The sequence below is a fragment of the Rhinoraja longicauda genome, chromosome 8, assembly GCF_053455715.1.
Source record: "Rhinoraja longicauda isolate Sanriku21f chromosome 8, sRhiLon1.1, whole genome shotgun sequence".
NCBI classification, from domain to species: Eukaryota; Metazoa; Chordata; class Chondrichthyes; order Rajiformes; family Arhynchobatidae; genus Rhinoraja; species Rhinoraja longicauda.
Genome location: NC_135960.1, coordinates 51400767 through 51412643, shown reverse-complemented (window position 1 = coordinate 51412643; position 11877 = coordinate 51400767). Strand labels below are relative to the sequence as shown.

General features: G+C 39.9%; 2 protein-coding genes across 2 annotated transcripts; one reads left to right on the top strand and one right to left on the bottom strand.

Annotated features, from left to right (window-relative positions):
* The first annotated feature begins 340 nt into the window (after positions 1-340).
* Positions 341-3666, top strand: LOC144596293 (homeobox protein DLL-4-like). The gene is made up of 3 exons (XM_078404531.1): positions 341-692; positions 1003-1187; positions 1959-3666. The coding sequence occupies exons 1-3, from the start codon at positions 371-373 to the stop codon at positions 2262-2264; spliced, it is 813 nt and encodes a 270-aa protein (XP_078260657.1). The 5' UTR covers positions 341-370; the 3' UTR covers positions 2265-3666.
* Positions 3667-8762: 5096 nt separating this feature from the next.
* Positions 8763-11674, bottom strand: dlx1a (distal-less homeobox 1a). Its single transcript, XM_078403952.1, has 3 exons — positions 11219-11674; positions 10701-10900; positions 8763-10174 (listed from the first exon to the last, which is right to left on the bottom strand). The coding sequence occupies exons 1-3, from the start codon at positions 11526-11528 to the stop codon at positions 9923-9925; spliced, it is 762 nt and encodes a 253-aa protein (XP_078260078.1). The 5' UTR covers positions 11529-11674; the 3' UTR covers positions 8763-9922.
* Between the last annotated feature and the right edge of the window lie 203 nt (positions 11675-11877).

Below are 11877 nucleotides of genomic sequence, written 5' to 3'. Positions count from 1 at the left end.
TTATGGCGGTAGTTTCCCAGCTCGGCGCTCAGCCCCTGCCCCGCCCAGCAGCTCCGCCCCAGCGCCTGTCCCGCAGCTCCGCCCCAGCGCCTGTCCCGCAGCTCCGCCCCAGCGCCAACCTGTGCCGCAGGTCGCCGGAGTCACAGGACGCCACCGCGCCAGCCTATCGGCGCCGGCCCAGCGACGTGACCACGCGTCTTTAATGCGGGAGTTTCTGGAGCTGCAGACAATTGCAGAATATGAGCACGGCGTAGCTTGTTCGGGCATTGCCATCATAACATGGTTTCATCATCAGCACCGACGTTTCTCTGAACCGATATTTGTAACTTTGCATTTGTAAATTATATATATTTTTCTCTCTTTAAAAAAAATGACCGGAGTATTTGACAGTCTTGCTGCAGATATGCATTCGAACCAAATTACCTCGAGTTATCATTCGATGCACAAGTCCCACTCGCAGGAATCCCCAACGTTGCCAGTGTCCACTGCGACTGACAGCAGCTATTACAACGGGCAACAGCACGGACCCTGCGCTGGGTCGCCTTACGGACAGCTTAACTCCTACCAGTTCCACGTTGGTAACACGAACAGCCATCCGTGTACTGCCAAATCCTACGAAATCAGTTACACAAGTTGTTACAACACTTCCACTTCCTATGGTACAAGTAATTCGCCGGCAAATACTGATGTAGGTAAGATATCAACGTCAATTACTTAATTGAACTGCTGGGGTAACACGAAATGTGATGACCTAGAGTTAAATATGATTGACGTTGAAAGATAACATTATATTTAATTAACCACACAATGCGGATTTATATGTGTGCCTGCGTTTATTTACAATGAACATTTCTGTTATTGACAAATAGAAAATAATTGTTAACCCAAAAAAAATTCGGACGAGGAGTCGCAACCCAAAATGTTGGTTTTCGACGTCCTGCCGAGTTTTTTCTCCCAACAGTTTTCGTTTATGTTTCAGCAAATGATTGTTTCTTTTCCCAGAAAAAGAGGAGTGCGAGCCTGAAATTAGGATAGTGAACGGAAAACCAAAAAAAGTCAGAAAACCCAGAACCATTTATTCCAGCTTTCAACTGGCAGCTCTGCAGAGACGGTTTCAGAAGATCCAGTATTTGGCTTTGCCTGAAAGGGCCGAGCTGGCGGCATCCATGGGCCTGACACAAACTCAGGTAAAACTTCACAAATGAGACCAGACCAAAAAAAAAGTTTACGTTTAATATTGTAAACGATTTGTTTGTATCGTTTTGTTGCGTTACATCGTAAATAACAAATTGCCTCCAAAGTTTCTCAAATCTAAATTGCAATGTGGAAATACATTGATATAGAGCTGTATAAACATGATAATTTGGGTTTATAATTGTTACGTGTATCGTGGTACAGTGATTAGTTGTGGACACAAGGAACTGCCGGTTTACCACAGTGCTGCAGTAACTCAGTGGGAGTAACATGAAATGTGAAGACCTAGAGTTAAATTTGATAGACGTTGGAAGATAACGTTATATATTTCACCACACAATTTGGATTTATATGTATGTCTACGTTTATGACGCAGGAGAACATCTCTGGAGAACATGGGACATAAAATCTGAAGAAGGGTCCCGACCCGAAACGTCGCCTATCCATGTTTTCCTGAGAGGCTGAGATAAGATTTTGTTTGCATGCTACCCAATCAAATCAGATAATACCAAACAGTAATGCAATGAAGCCGAACGCAAGCACACCAGGTCGAGCGAAGAGAAATACACCAGTGCCGAATAAAGTACCTCAGCATTATAACCTAACAGTTCCAGCGAAAAGGTCCAATGTCTACAATGAGGTAGCTTGGAGAATCTGGTCCCCTCATTGGGTCCCCACGAGGAACCGTTCAGAAGTCTGATAAGGGAGGGAAGAAACGGTTGCATTGTAGATTATATAAATATATTTATTTTTGAATCACACAGGTAAAAATTTGGTTTCAGAACCGCCGATCTAAATTCAAGAAAATGTGGAAAAATGGAGAAATGCCAAAAGAACTGGATCTCAGCAACAGGGAGTCTCCGCCTTGCAGTTCTCCGTCCTCTGCTTGGGACCACTCTCCGCACCAGAGTATCAACTGTAACTCAGCCATCGCACAGAACAACAACCCCGCCGCCGCCGCCTTTATAGGAAACTACTCCTGGTATCCTGGTGCAAGTAGTGCTTCACACTTTCAATCGACCCCGATTCTTCAGCACCAGCCTACAGTCAGCACAGCGACAATGTACTGAGTCCACCTTAGCACGGTCGCTGTCTACTTCACTGAGACACTGAGACTCTGCTTAAATGAGACACTATCTCATGACTCCCTAAAGCAGAGAAAGCTGGAGTTTTAAAAAAAGAGAACATTCATGACAATACCATCCTTTGTAACGTTTGTATTAACTGGTGCCTTTGCAAATGACCTCATTTTCTATGTGTTTTGGGACTAACTTTGAGTGGTATTTATGAACTGGAGTCAGTTCGGCGCCGTTAAAACGCCGACCCTGGTTATTAAAGTTTGCAGTGAAGCTGATCGAAAATGGTGTAAATTATGTGACCTTTCGTGCAGAACCATCTGAATACGAATGTGCGTTCGTTAGATTAATTGTTGTAATACAACCACGATAGTTGAATCTAAGTTTTTAATGTGTTACGTAGCTGTTCCAATGATGTCTGATTTATTGTAGCAGCGATATGTTTCTATTGGTTCAACCCTGCATTTAAGCGTTTCGTACAAAGAGTTAAATGTGCTACTGATTTTTCCACTGATTGATTTTTGTGTGTAGTATTTTACGATGAAGTATTTTCTTTATTTATTCTACAAAACAACGTCAGTACGATGTCGCTTTTATGAAAAGAAATATATTATTTAAATAAATATTGTTTAAATGTTATTTTATGTTACTACTGTATTCACGAACGCTTGAATCAAGCAAATTTATAAAATATGGTTTTGGTTTCATAGAGTGTTTTTATTGAGATATAAAAGAAAGATCCTGTAATGACAGAGACAGCATTTGCGCGCTGTGGTTTTGCTGCACACGCTAATAAACGTAACTGGCCTTTACTAGAAAGATAGCCGAGCATCCACCAGCATATTACAACTGCAAGCGGCTCCATAGTTTAGCTGTTGTAAGTATGGGCGCCGAAACAGAGGATTGTTACAAGCGGTTCCTTGTCTTGCCGATTATAGATGTGTACGTGCCGCGACGGCAGTGCCCGAGCACAGACATTCATCAATCACCAACATATTATCCACATTAAAGCGCGCTCCGCCCTCCGGAGCGCCGGCGCCGGATAAATTTATCCCATAAATATTACTCCTGACGTAACTTTTGGCAAGCCAAGTTAGAAGCGGGGCTTTTGCTGAGAGAACGCACAAACCCCCTGAATATGATCGGTGAAGAGTTAAACAGGCTTGGACATACAATTCGGATATTTTGCTGTCCCCCGTCATGTTTAAATTATTAATGGGGCAGCCAAAACGGATACTGTCCCCAAAACGCAGACCAAATGAGGAATTGAGGAAGCGTATCAATATTGTATGAACCTAAGGCGTTTAACATTGTGTTTCACATTTTAGTTCGAGCTCATTACCGCCTGGAACAGTTTCAAATCTCCAGGCAGATTGAATAATTGATGTGGAGAATAACTATTCGAAAGGTTCTGGAAGGGGATCTAACATTGTTTCTGAAAATAAACGTGTGATAAAAACCTGAAAACAAGGATGTTGCCCTTTAGATTTTTTTTCGCCAAGACAACTGTTCTTTTATGGGGATTTCATGTAGACGATGATTAACAGGCCCGAGTTTCAGTGCCTGGGGCGGAAAGTTGAAGCCAGTTGTTCGAGACACGCAAGCGCCTTAGCATGCGAGCTCTGGAGAGGCAAGTTTGGCTCAGGAGCAAGTAGACACAGAGGAGACAGAGCTCCTTTCTACAGATTCTTTTTTTTAAAATTATTAACCGCGAGAGGCACAAACCAACAGAAATCGCCTGAAGCAAACTACTTGTAAGCACAGTAACAGTGAAACCACACAGACCCTCCGATCCGTTGGGAACTCCGGTTCCTTGAGAGAGATCTCGTCGGTGAAGAAAACAAGATTCAAATGTATAATTTCTAGCAAGACGTACATGTAAAATGAAAGGTGTGCGCATTGAAACAAAGCCGGGAACGCGTTTCTTGAGCATTATAACGATTTCGTGTTAAAGGATGTACGAACTGCCACCTTTACAAACTAAAAAAACATTGCAACAACCTTTGCAGCAAATTGAAATCAATGGGTGATTAATATATGATAGATATGGATGTAAATGGAAATCATTTGTAACAGGGTTTATATGGCGCGAGGTGGGGGTGGGGGGTTCCATCGCGAAATAGAATTAACATTATATTGTAGAATAGAAAATAAGCACGTTGTCACTAACGCCCAATCCAGTTACACACACGCGCACAAAAAAATACATACAGCGTATATTTACAAATAAAAGAAGCTGGAATAGTACTTACTCCCGATATCTGCTATCTGGAAAACTTTTTTTCTGATCAGACAAAAGTTATTGTTTTTTTACGAGATGCGTTATATTACCAACGATCGCATATTATCGCATATATATATATATATATGATATAAATGATCCAAGAATTTTATTTTAAATCACACTCGCTTACCAGATTAATTTAAACAAATGTTTTATCTATATATATGATAAATGATCCAAGAATTTTATTTTAAATCACACTCGCTTACCAGATTAATTTAAACAAATGTTTTATATATATATAATTTCTAGCAAGACGTGCGGTATATATATAAAACATTTGTTTAAATTAATCTGGTAAGCGAGTGTGATTTAAAATAAAATTCTTGGATCATTTATTTCGATTTCTTAACCTAGATTCACTCGATTATTTTGATATTGTAATTGACCAGATAACGTAGAAATAACCACAGAAAAGGATCCACTGATTTGTGTTTACGTTTCCTTAATAAAATTTCCTGTTTAGGTTAATGCATGTGGATGTAATCGAGACGTCTGTGTTTCGTTCAGGAAACGAAGGAACATTTACATTACAAACAAAGAAAAATCAATGGAATTAAAATCTACACATTAGTAACGAATTATATAAACTACCAATGGTTAAACATTGTATTTGCGGTGAGTTGCGGGTATTAACACAATACTAACAAAGTGCTGAATTACTATTTTGTTCAAAACGGAACAGCGTCCCTCTGCTAAATCTTATGCCGAAGATCACCGCGAAACTCGTGATTTCAGAAATTAAAAATTAATGACTGCCAGTCATTTATTTGCTTGGCAAAATGTAACACATTTAATTGTTTACTTCACACCGGTACTTTATGATAAGTAATACTTTCAAAACAAGGGATGGCGGCTTGTTTTTTGCAGAAAAACAAACCAAGGTACCTCCTTGCAAAAGTAGGGAACGTCGTTACAACTGAGCAAAACTTAACGAACCGCTAAATCGATCTTGTGTAAAAGTGATTACCGCGTCTTGTACGTTATTCGATTCTGATACAAGATATAACTTGGATCGAGATAATATTACCAAATGATTCGATTAAATTTAATAAAATTTCGTTCTATTTAAAATTTGCTGCGCATCTAGATCAACGTTTTCAGGGAATAAATGTGCACTTTGTCGCTGATTGTTGCACAATGCCCATTTCCCTCCGGCTATCACATACATTGATTCCCTTGTAGGAATTTCCTGGGGTGATAACCAGGAATATCCGAACTCTCTTGCTAACTGACGTACATCTATTTCAAGCCAGTCGATCGGTTCTGTGTGTGTGTGTGTGTGTGTGTGTGTTTGGCTTTTCATTAACGATTAGGGACGAGGTACATCAATTCAAATAGTTTTTTAGACAGAGGCGCGCTCTGAAAAAAAACTTAAGTCGTGTGGTGTAGTCACTTCCGGAATCCTGGATAGTCAATTTGGAAAATGTTAGAGTTTCCTCTCTAAACTTTGCACTGAACACAACTGTAATTTTATCCACATTCGCTCGAGTTTGAGCTTTCTGGCTCTCGGAGCTGAAAGCCTGCAATTACTACATAATTCTTCGCAATTTCAGATGTCCTAATATGGACTGTAATTTTTGCGCAAGACAATTTCCTGCTATTTCAAGCATCAACATTGTCAAAGTTGTATGTACATAATAAATGTGAATATCAATGCATAGTTTTTAGCATAACATCTTGACTCCTCGATAATTATATCCGTTTGGAGTCTACGCAGAATTGCTTGAATTACATGGTAACAGCATCGCTCTAATTTTTTTTAAAAATTGCTCATAATTTCGAAAGATTACCAAGTTCTCGAGAGCAGAATGTCATCAGCGTAATGAAGAGTAAACATTTATGCTAATAATCTGCAATCTTTTCATCAGCTATAAAGACAGGCTATAGCAGAAATGCAGTCATATTCTGCACTCGATATTGAGCTATTTAGATAGTAGATCTGCTAGCAGCAATTCACTCATGAGGTTTTTCCTTAGTATTAAGGCAAAATCTCTTCCAATGACTCAATAGAACCGGCCAGCATGTCTGAAAAGAACAAGGTAAGGATATAAACTATTTGTTTCTGTAGTCGATTGGCTTGAGAAGCACGTGTACAATGCGGTTCTTACGATCTTACGGTTGTAGGTCGATCATTCAGATTCTACATTCTTCCACTGAAACTAGCTCTGTTCGAATTTTTTAAGAGCTAAAACGAAAACGAGGTGCGGTGACAGGTCCTTGATCAAGTTTTTAAAGTCGTAATATGTTTTCAGATGTCGCTAGTCGTTTACCGGACGATTTAAATCGTGGATTTCTTTCTGCATGTTTGCTCAAATATATATTTTACGACCACAAATTAAAATGCTGTAAATTCTGGAATAAAGCCGACCGCCGTTGTTCAGCGATTCAAATCTTCAAAATATTTTCTTTTGACTTTTCACTTAAACCGATAGGAGTATGTGACATTTGCTAGATATTATAAAGCGGTTTCCTTATCAGGGGTGATGTATAATTTAGAATAGGTCAATTTTTGGCAAAATTTTATCACATTTCTATTAATGCTTCAAATCGCATTGTATTTGGAAAAATAAATAAACATGGCTGTTCAAATTGAAATATACCTTGAGTACATCAATGTAGTTCTGCTACCTAATCCTATTCATAATCTCCTTCCAGAATAGAATGAAAATCTTGACATTTTTCTAGGTCGATAGCGTTTAATTCAAGGGCACAAGTAATTTAGAAATAATTGGGTTTATCTTAATTTTTTTAACGAGAAAAATATTGAAACGTGGAGAAGAAACTGGATTTCCAGTTCCGTAAATAGCAAATAAGTTGCCAATTGTCGCAGAATATTTAAAAACACATCGTTGCACTGCTTGTTTTTGGAACCCGATTGACAACTCAGTGGCTTTCGACAATAAATGTTAAAGCAGAAAAAACGAAGGATTCGTGTGCAAAGAAATCACCAGAGCTAGTTGAAACAATTTAATTTGCTCTTTATCGCTCCGACATTGTGGCTTTCTAATTTTGAACAGTTTCCTGCTAAAACTCTTCTCCGTACACCTGCAAGCAATTTGCAAACCTCATGACAAATCTAGTTCTGATTTGCAAAGATGGAAGAACACCTATTTTAGTATATTGCTTTTTTTCGCTCAATGCTGTTCAAATTTGCCTTTCACTGCTGCCCCTTTTGTTAATGCAAAGGTTTCCCGGGCGAAAAAAGATGCTCATAATTACTCCCAATGATACGAAGCTACATTAGAATAAATAAACCCCAAATTACTGTAATTATCGTTTGTTTGAAGGCCTCGGATTGTAATCAAGTGGAGAATACGGTGTAATAATGCCGAACCTCTTCGATGCAGCTGCATGTTCATTTGGAGCTTTTGGCAGAATAAACTCATTTACCGTTGACTGAGCTGCAACCTTATTTTTAGAAGAGATTTTTTGTGTGTAAAATGCACTCTACTTTCCAAGTCTTAACTTTACCAAAGTTATAATTGCCATCCTTGAACGCGAATTCTAACTGTGGCTGCCTTAACTTGTGGAACCAGGATTTTCAGCCAAGCTTCATTTGAATCAATACACCAGCATGCCATGTATAATGGTTAGTGTCACCTTTGTCTTAGATTTTCAACAGAAATGTTTTAACAAATTCTCTTGGAATAATTTAACCGTGATAGAAAAGCAAAATATTGTACAATATGTAACGTCTATTTACATATTTATTTTCATATTATATTTGTTTACATCAGTAGGCCTTATTCACGACAAAAAAATGTCCTTGGATCTTGGTCTATGCAAATATATATATATATGTACATATCTTTACAATGATGCATTTAGTAGTTCTTTGGGGAAATAAGGATTTGGGTTGATTAGCGGGGATATCTTTCGATTGAATGGCATCTTTGAGGTAACTGGTGTTGGTGAATTTAGCATCTAATCTGGTCCTTCCAAGAAATTGATAGCAAATCGGCGCAGACTGCTGAAAAAAAGCGCAGCTAGCCCATCATCCGAAAACAACAGGCTCTTTGAAGTTCCCAATCTGTCCCTTCTAGAAATGACACAGCTTTCAACTCCTCGAACAAACGGCAGGGATTTTTTTATCCTGCAGCACCTGCTTCTTTTACCCATTATTTAGTTAACACAGTAGTGGCTTCCTGTCATTCAACGCTGAAAAAAGAGATTTATTGTGCCGCAAGAAGTATATAAAAGAGCTCATAAGAGCGATAGACACATCTGAAAAGGAATAAGTGCTCTAATTGCTGTAAAAATAATTGCATCCAATTTAAAGTAGTACAGGTTAGACGTGACAGTGAAACTAGCGTTTGGCTGCGGCGAAATAATCTGACCTTAAATGATGAGTCAGAAACAATGCAAATTTAAATGATTGGACCCCACACTCGGACCAAGCCGCAGGAACAGAAATTTGAATTCCACGTGGTGAAATTCAATGCAAACTGCGCGGTTAGTAGGTATGTAAACATGAACATAAATATTGCTGGCACCTGTGAAATTTAATTTGTAAAATTCACTCTATTTCGCAGCATCCAACGCAATTCCCAACAGACCGAGAGTGATATCTGATCTCTTCGTCATATTATTCGAATATACGAAATTGAGACCATCTCATTATTTAAATCAGTGGGAAGATTGAAAATGTATAATGCAGGAATTCCCTGAAGTTCTGTATTTGGACTGAGCACACAGAAGCTTTCATAATGCAGGCGTCATTGTTTAAAATCATAATTTTACTGTTTTGAATGGATTTTATAATATATTTACAAAGATTCAAAGATACAAAGCAATAAGTTAACATTATCAATATAAAACTAAACCTTTACATTTAGAACGCTAGACATTGTGTTTTCAGTATCACGGTTCAATTTTCACAGGTAAATATTAAGATCCCATTTCACTATGCATCATGTACACTCCACAAAAACAAAGAGAAACACTAAAATTTGTGCAACGTATTTAAATAATATTTACAAAAACAAACGGCGACTGCGTGCACTAAGAACTTTTCCACTGTTATGACCTCTGCGCTGCCTGACAGTCACCCGTTTACAGACCTAACATCCTAAATGGGGAGTCTGCACTTGATATAAAGCCTGCCTATATCTGAATAGGATGAATACAACGAACTTGTAACAAAGGCTTTCTAACTGTCCCGGGGAAGAACACCCCGGAGTCTCCCTGCCGACAGCCTGTTCCAAACGAGCTCTAATAGAAATTTCGCCGATCTGACAGCTGTTCATCACCGGGAACTCGCTCCGCATCACATCTGTGCATGTCTGCTCAGTGCCTGGTGCACTTCAGAAACTGCTTTCTTGGATTAGTGTCCTTTGCCTTTTTTTTCAAAAAAAGGGCGGCTGTTTTACATCAGTTGAGGTTGTTGCATAGATTCCTGGTGCGCTGGAGGGTACCACGACGTGTAGCTCGGGATGTAGTTTCCCTGGGCCCCCGTGGAAGTCTTGCCCACAGATGAGGTGTTCCAGACTTGAGGAACTGGAGGGGAAGATCCCGACAGGCCCCTGCCATTTGCAAGGACGCTGCTTTCCAACGCGCCGTTTCCCTGTTTCATCAGTTTTTTGAACTTCGAGCGTTTGTTCTGGAACCATATTTTTACCTGTATAACATGATAAACACGTCGAAGTATTAAAACTTTCAAAGGAATGCAATGGGGGGATTTAATATTCCGGATTAGCTCTGCTAGACTTGATGCAAAACAATGATGTATCATTGTCACCGGGATGACGCACTTCTTTCAGTAACTTGTTAAAATTGTTTGGCAAACACTTCGTTAGGTAAACATACAACTCCTGCTGTCTACTCTTTCATAAACACATTGTGTGTGTGTGAATGATCCCGTCATGTCAGTAGCATTTTATGGATTTAAACTTCATTTGATTGAAATGTCTCAACTTGCTCTAAGAGAAACACGCGCTTATGCAGTGTAACATATTATTGTGTCGTTTTCTTAAACTTGCTCTGAAATCCGAATTAATGTGTTTTTGCTCGAGAGGAGGGGGGGGGGGGGGTGTTGTGGTTTTACATTTAAATGCCCTGTTGCCGATATTTGATTTTGCTTGAAAGTATGATATATTTGATGTAACACTGATGAGTTTTGCAATCTTGTCTACTGTCTCTGTTACCTGCGTTTGGGTCAAACCCAGGGAAGCAGCAAGTTCTGCTCTTTCGGGCAAAGCGAGGTACTGGGTTTGTTGGAACCGTCTGTTCAAAGCTTGCAGTTGCAGACTGGAGTAAATGGTTCGGGGTTTGCGAATCTTTTTCCCTTTCCCGTTAAACCTAACTTCACCACTCTCCACCACGGTACCTTTATCTGATTCTGTTCCTAAAAGAGAGCGAAAGTAAACATAACAATGCGGATCCAACACATAATTACCGTCAACATGATAACGACGCATTTAACACGGCAGTTAAAAACCTTGTCTATTTTTATCAGCGACGATTTACGTATAATTACCCATAATTGCATGCATTGTTTATGGCGTTACGCAATAAATAATTACAAAGATCAGAGGCAGAATGATGCGGGGTTCTGTTCTACAAATTTTCTCGCTGGGTTGGCTGGACGCTGCTGCAACATACCGTCTCCCACGTATTTTGCAGCAAATTAGATTTAGCGGCTGACTTATCCTGCGGGTCTTACCTGTGTCCTCCAGCCGCGTATGGGCCAGATTGGAGTTGCTTTGGTACGACTGCACTGAACTGATGTAAGGGTTGGCGGAATGGTTGTTGACTGAGTTAACGTAGGGGTAGCCCAGGGAGCGAGAGAAGGACGAAACACTGTTGTAGGAACTGTCATGTTGAGAGTGGCCGGCGGAATGCAAACAGTGCATGGAGTAATGTCCATGAGACATGGGAGGCGACATTTGTTGACTTGGTGGTCCAAACTCCATAAATACTGCTTTACCCGAGACGGGGGTGTTGAGGTTTTCTGACATTGCAGTCATGGTCATCGTTCGCCTCCCAACTTGTCCCTTCACTCCTGTTTCTTCTACTACTTACTCCGGCCGAGAAGGATCCCAATTTAAGCGAATCTGTTTTTTTTCACTTTCCATTCATAAGAAAATGGAGTTTTTGGGTTGACAAAGTGGAGGCATGATGCGGTGGATACACAAACTCGCCTGAAAGGGTTGACTCGACGCCTCATGAATATTCACCCACAGCGCGCTGATAGGTCTGGCTCCACCACGTGCTCCTCTGATTGGCCACACGGCTTGTCTTTCTGCCAAGGAAGACGATGTCTCTCGGTCACAGCCGTGGCCCAGGGCTCTACAAGCAAAACTCCAAAACTATAGTTCATTA

Bases quoted from the DNA above. Each gene is read 5' to 3' on its own strand.
- LOC144596293 (XM_078404531.1), top strand. From the start codon at position 371: ATGACCGGAGTATTTGACAGTCTTGCTGCAGATATGCATTCGAACCAA. The intron at 693-1,002 runs GTAAGATATCAA...TTCTTTTCCCAG, and splicing joins GCCGGCAAATACTGATGTAG to AAAAAGAGGAGTGCGAGCCT. The intron at 1,188-1,958 runs GTAAAACTTCAC...TGAATCACACAG, and splicing joins TGGGCCTGACACAAACTCAG to GTAAAAATTTGGTTTCAGAA.
- dlx1a (XM_078403952.1), bottom strand. From the start codon at position 11,528: ATGACCATGACTGCAATGTCAGAAAACCTCAACACCCCCGTCTCGGGT. The intron at 10,901-11,218 runs GTAAGACCCGCA...GCTCTCTTTTAG, and splicing joins TACGCGGCTGGAGGACACAG to GAACAGAATCAGATAAAGGT. The intron at 10,175-10,700 runs GTAACAGAGACA...CATGTTATACAG, and splicing joins TGGGTTTGACCCAAACGCAG to GTAAAAATATGGTTCCAGAA.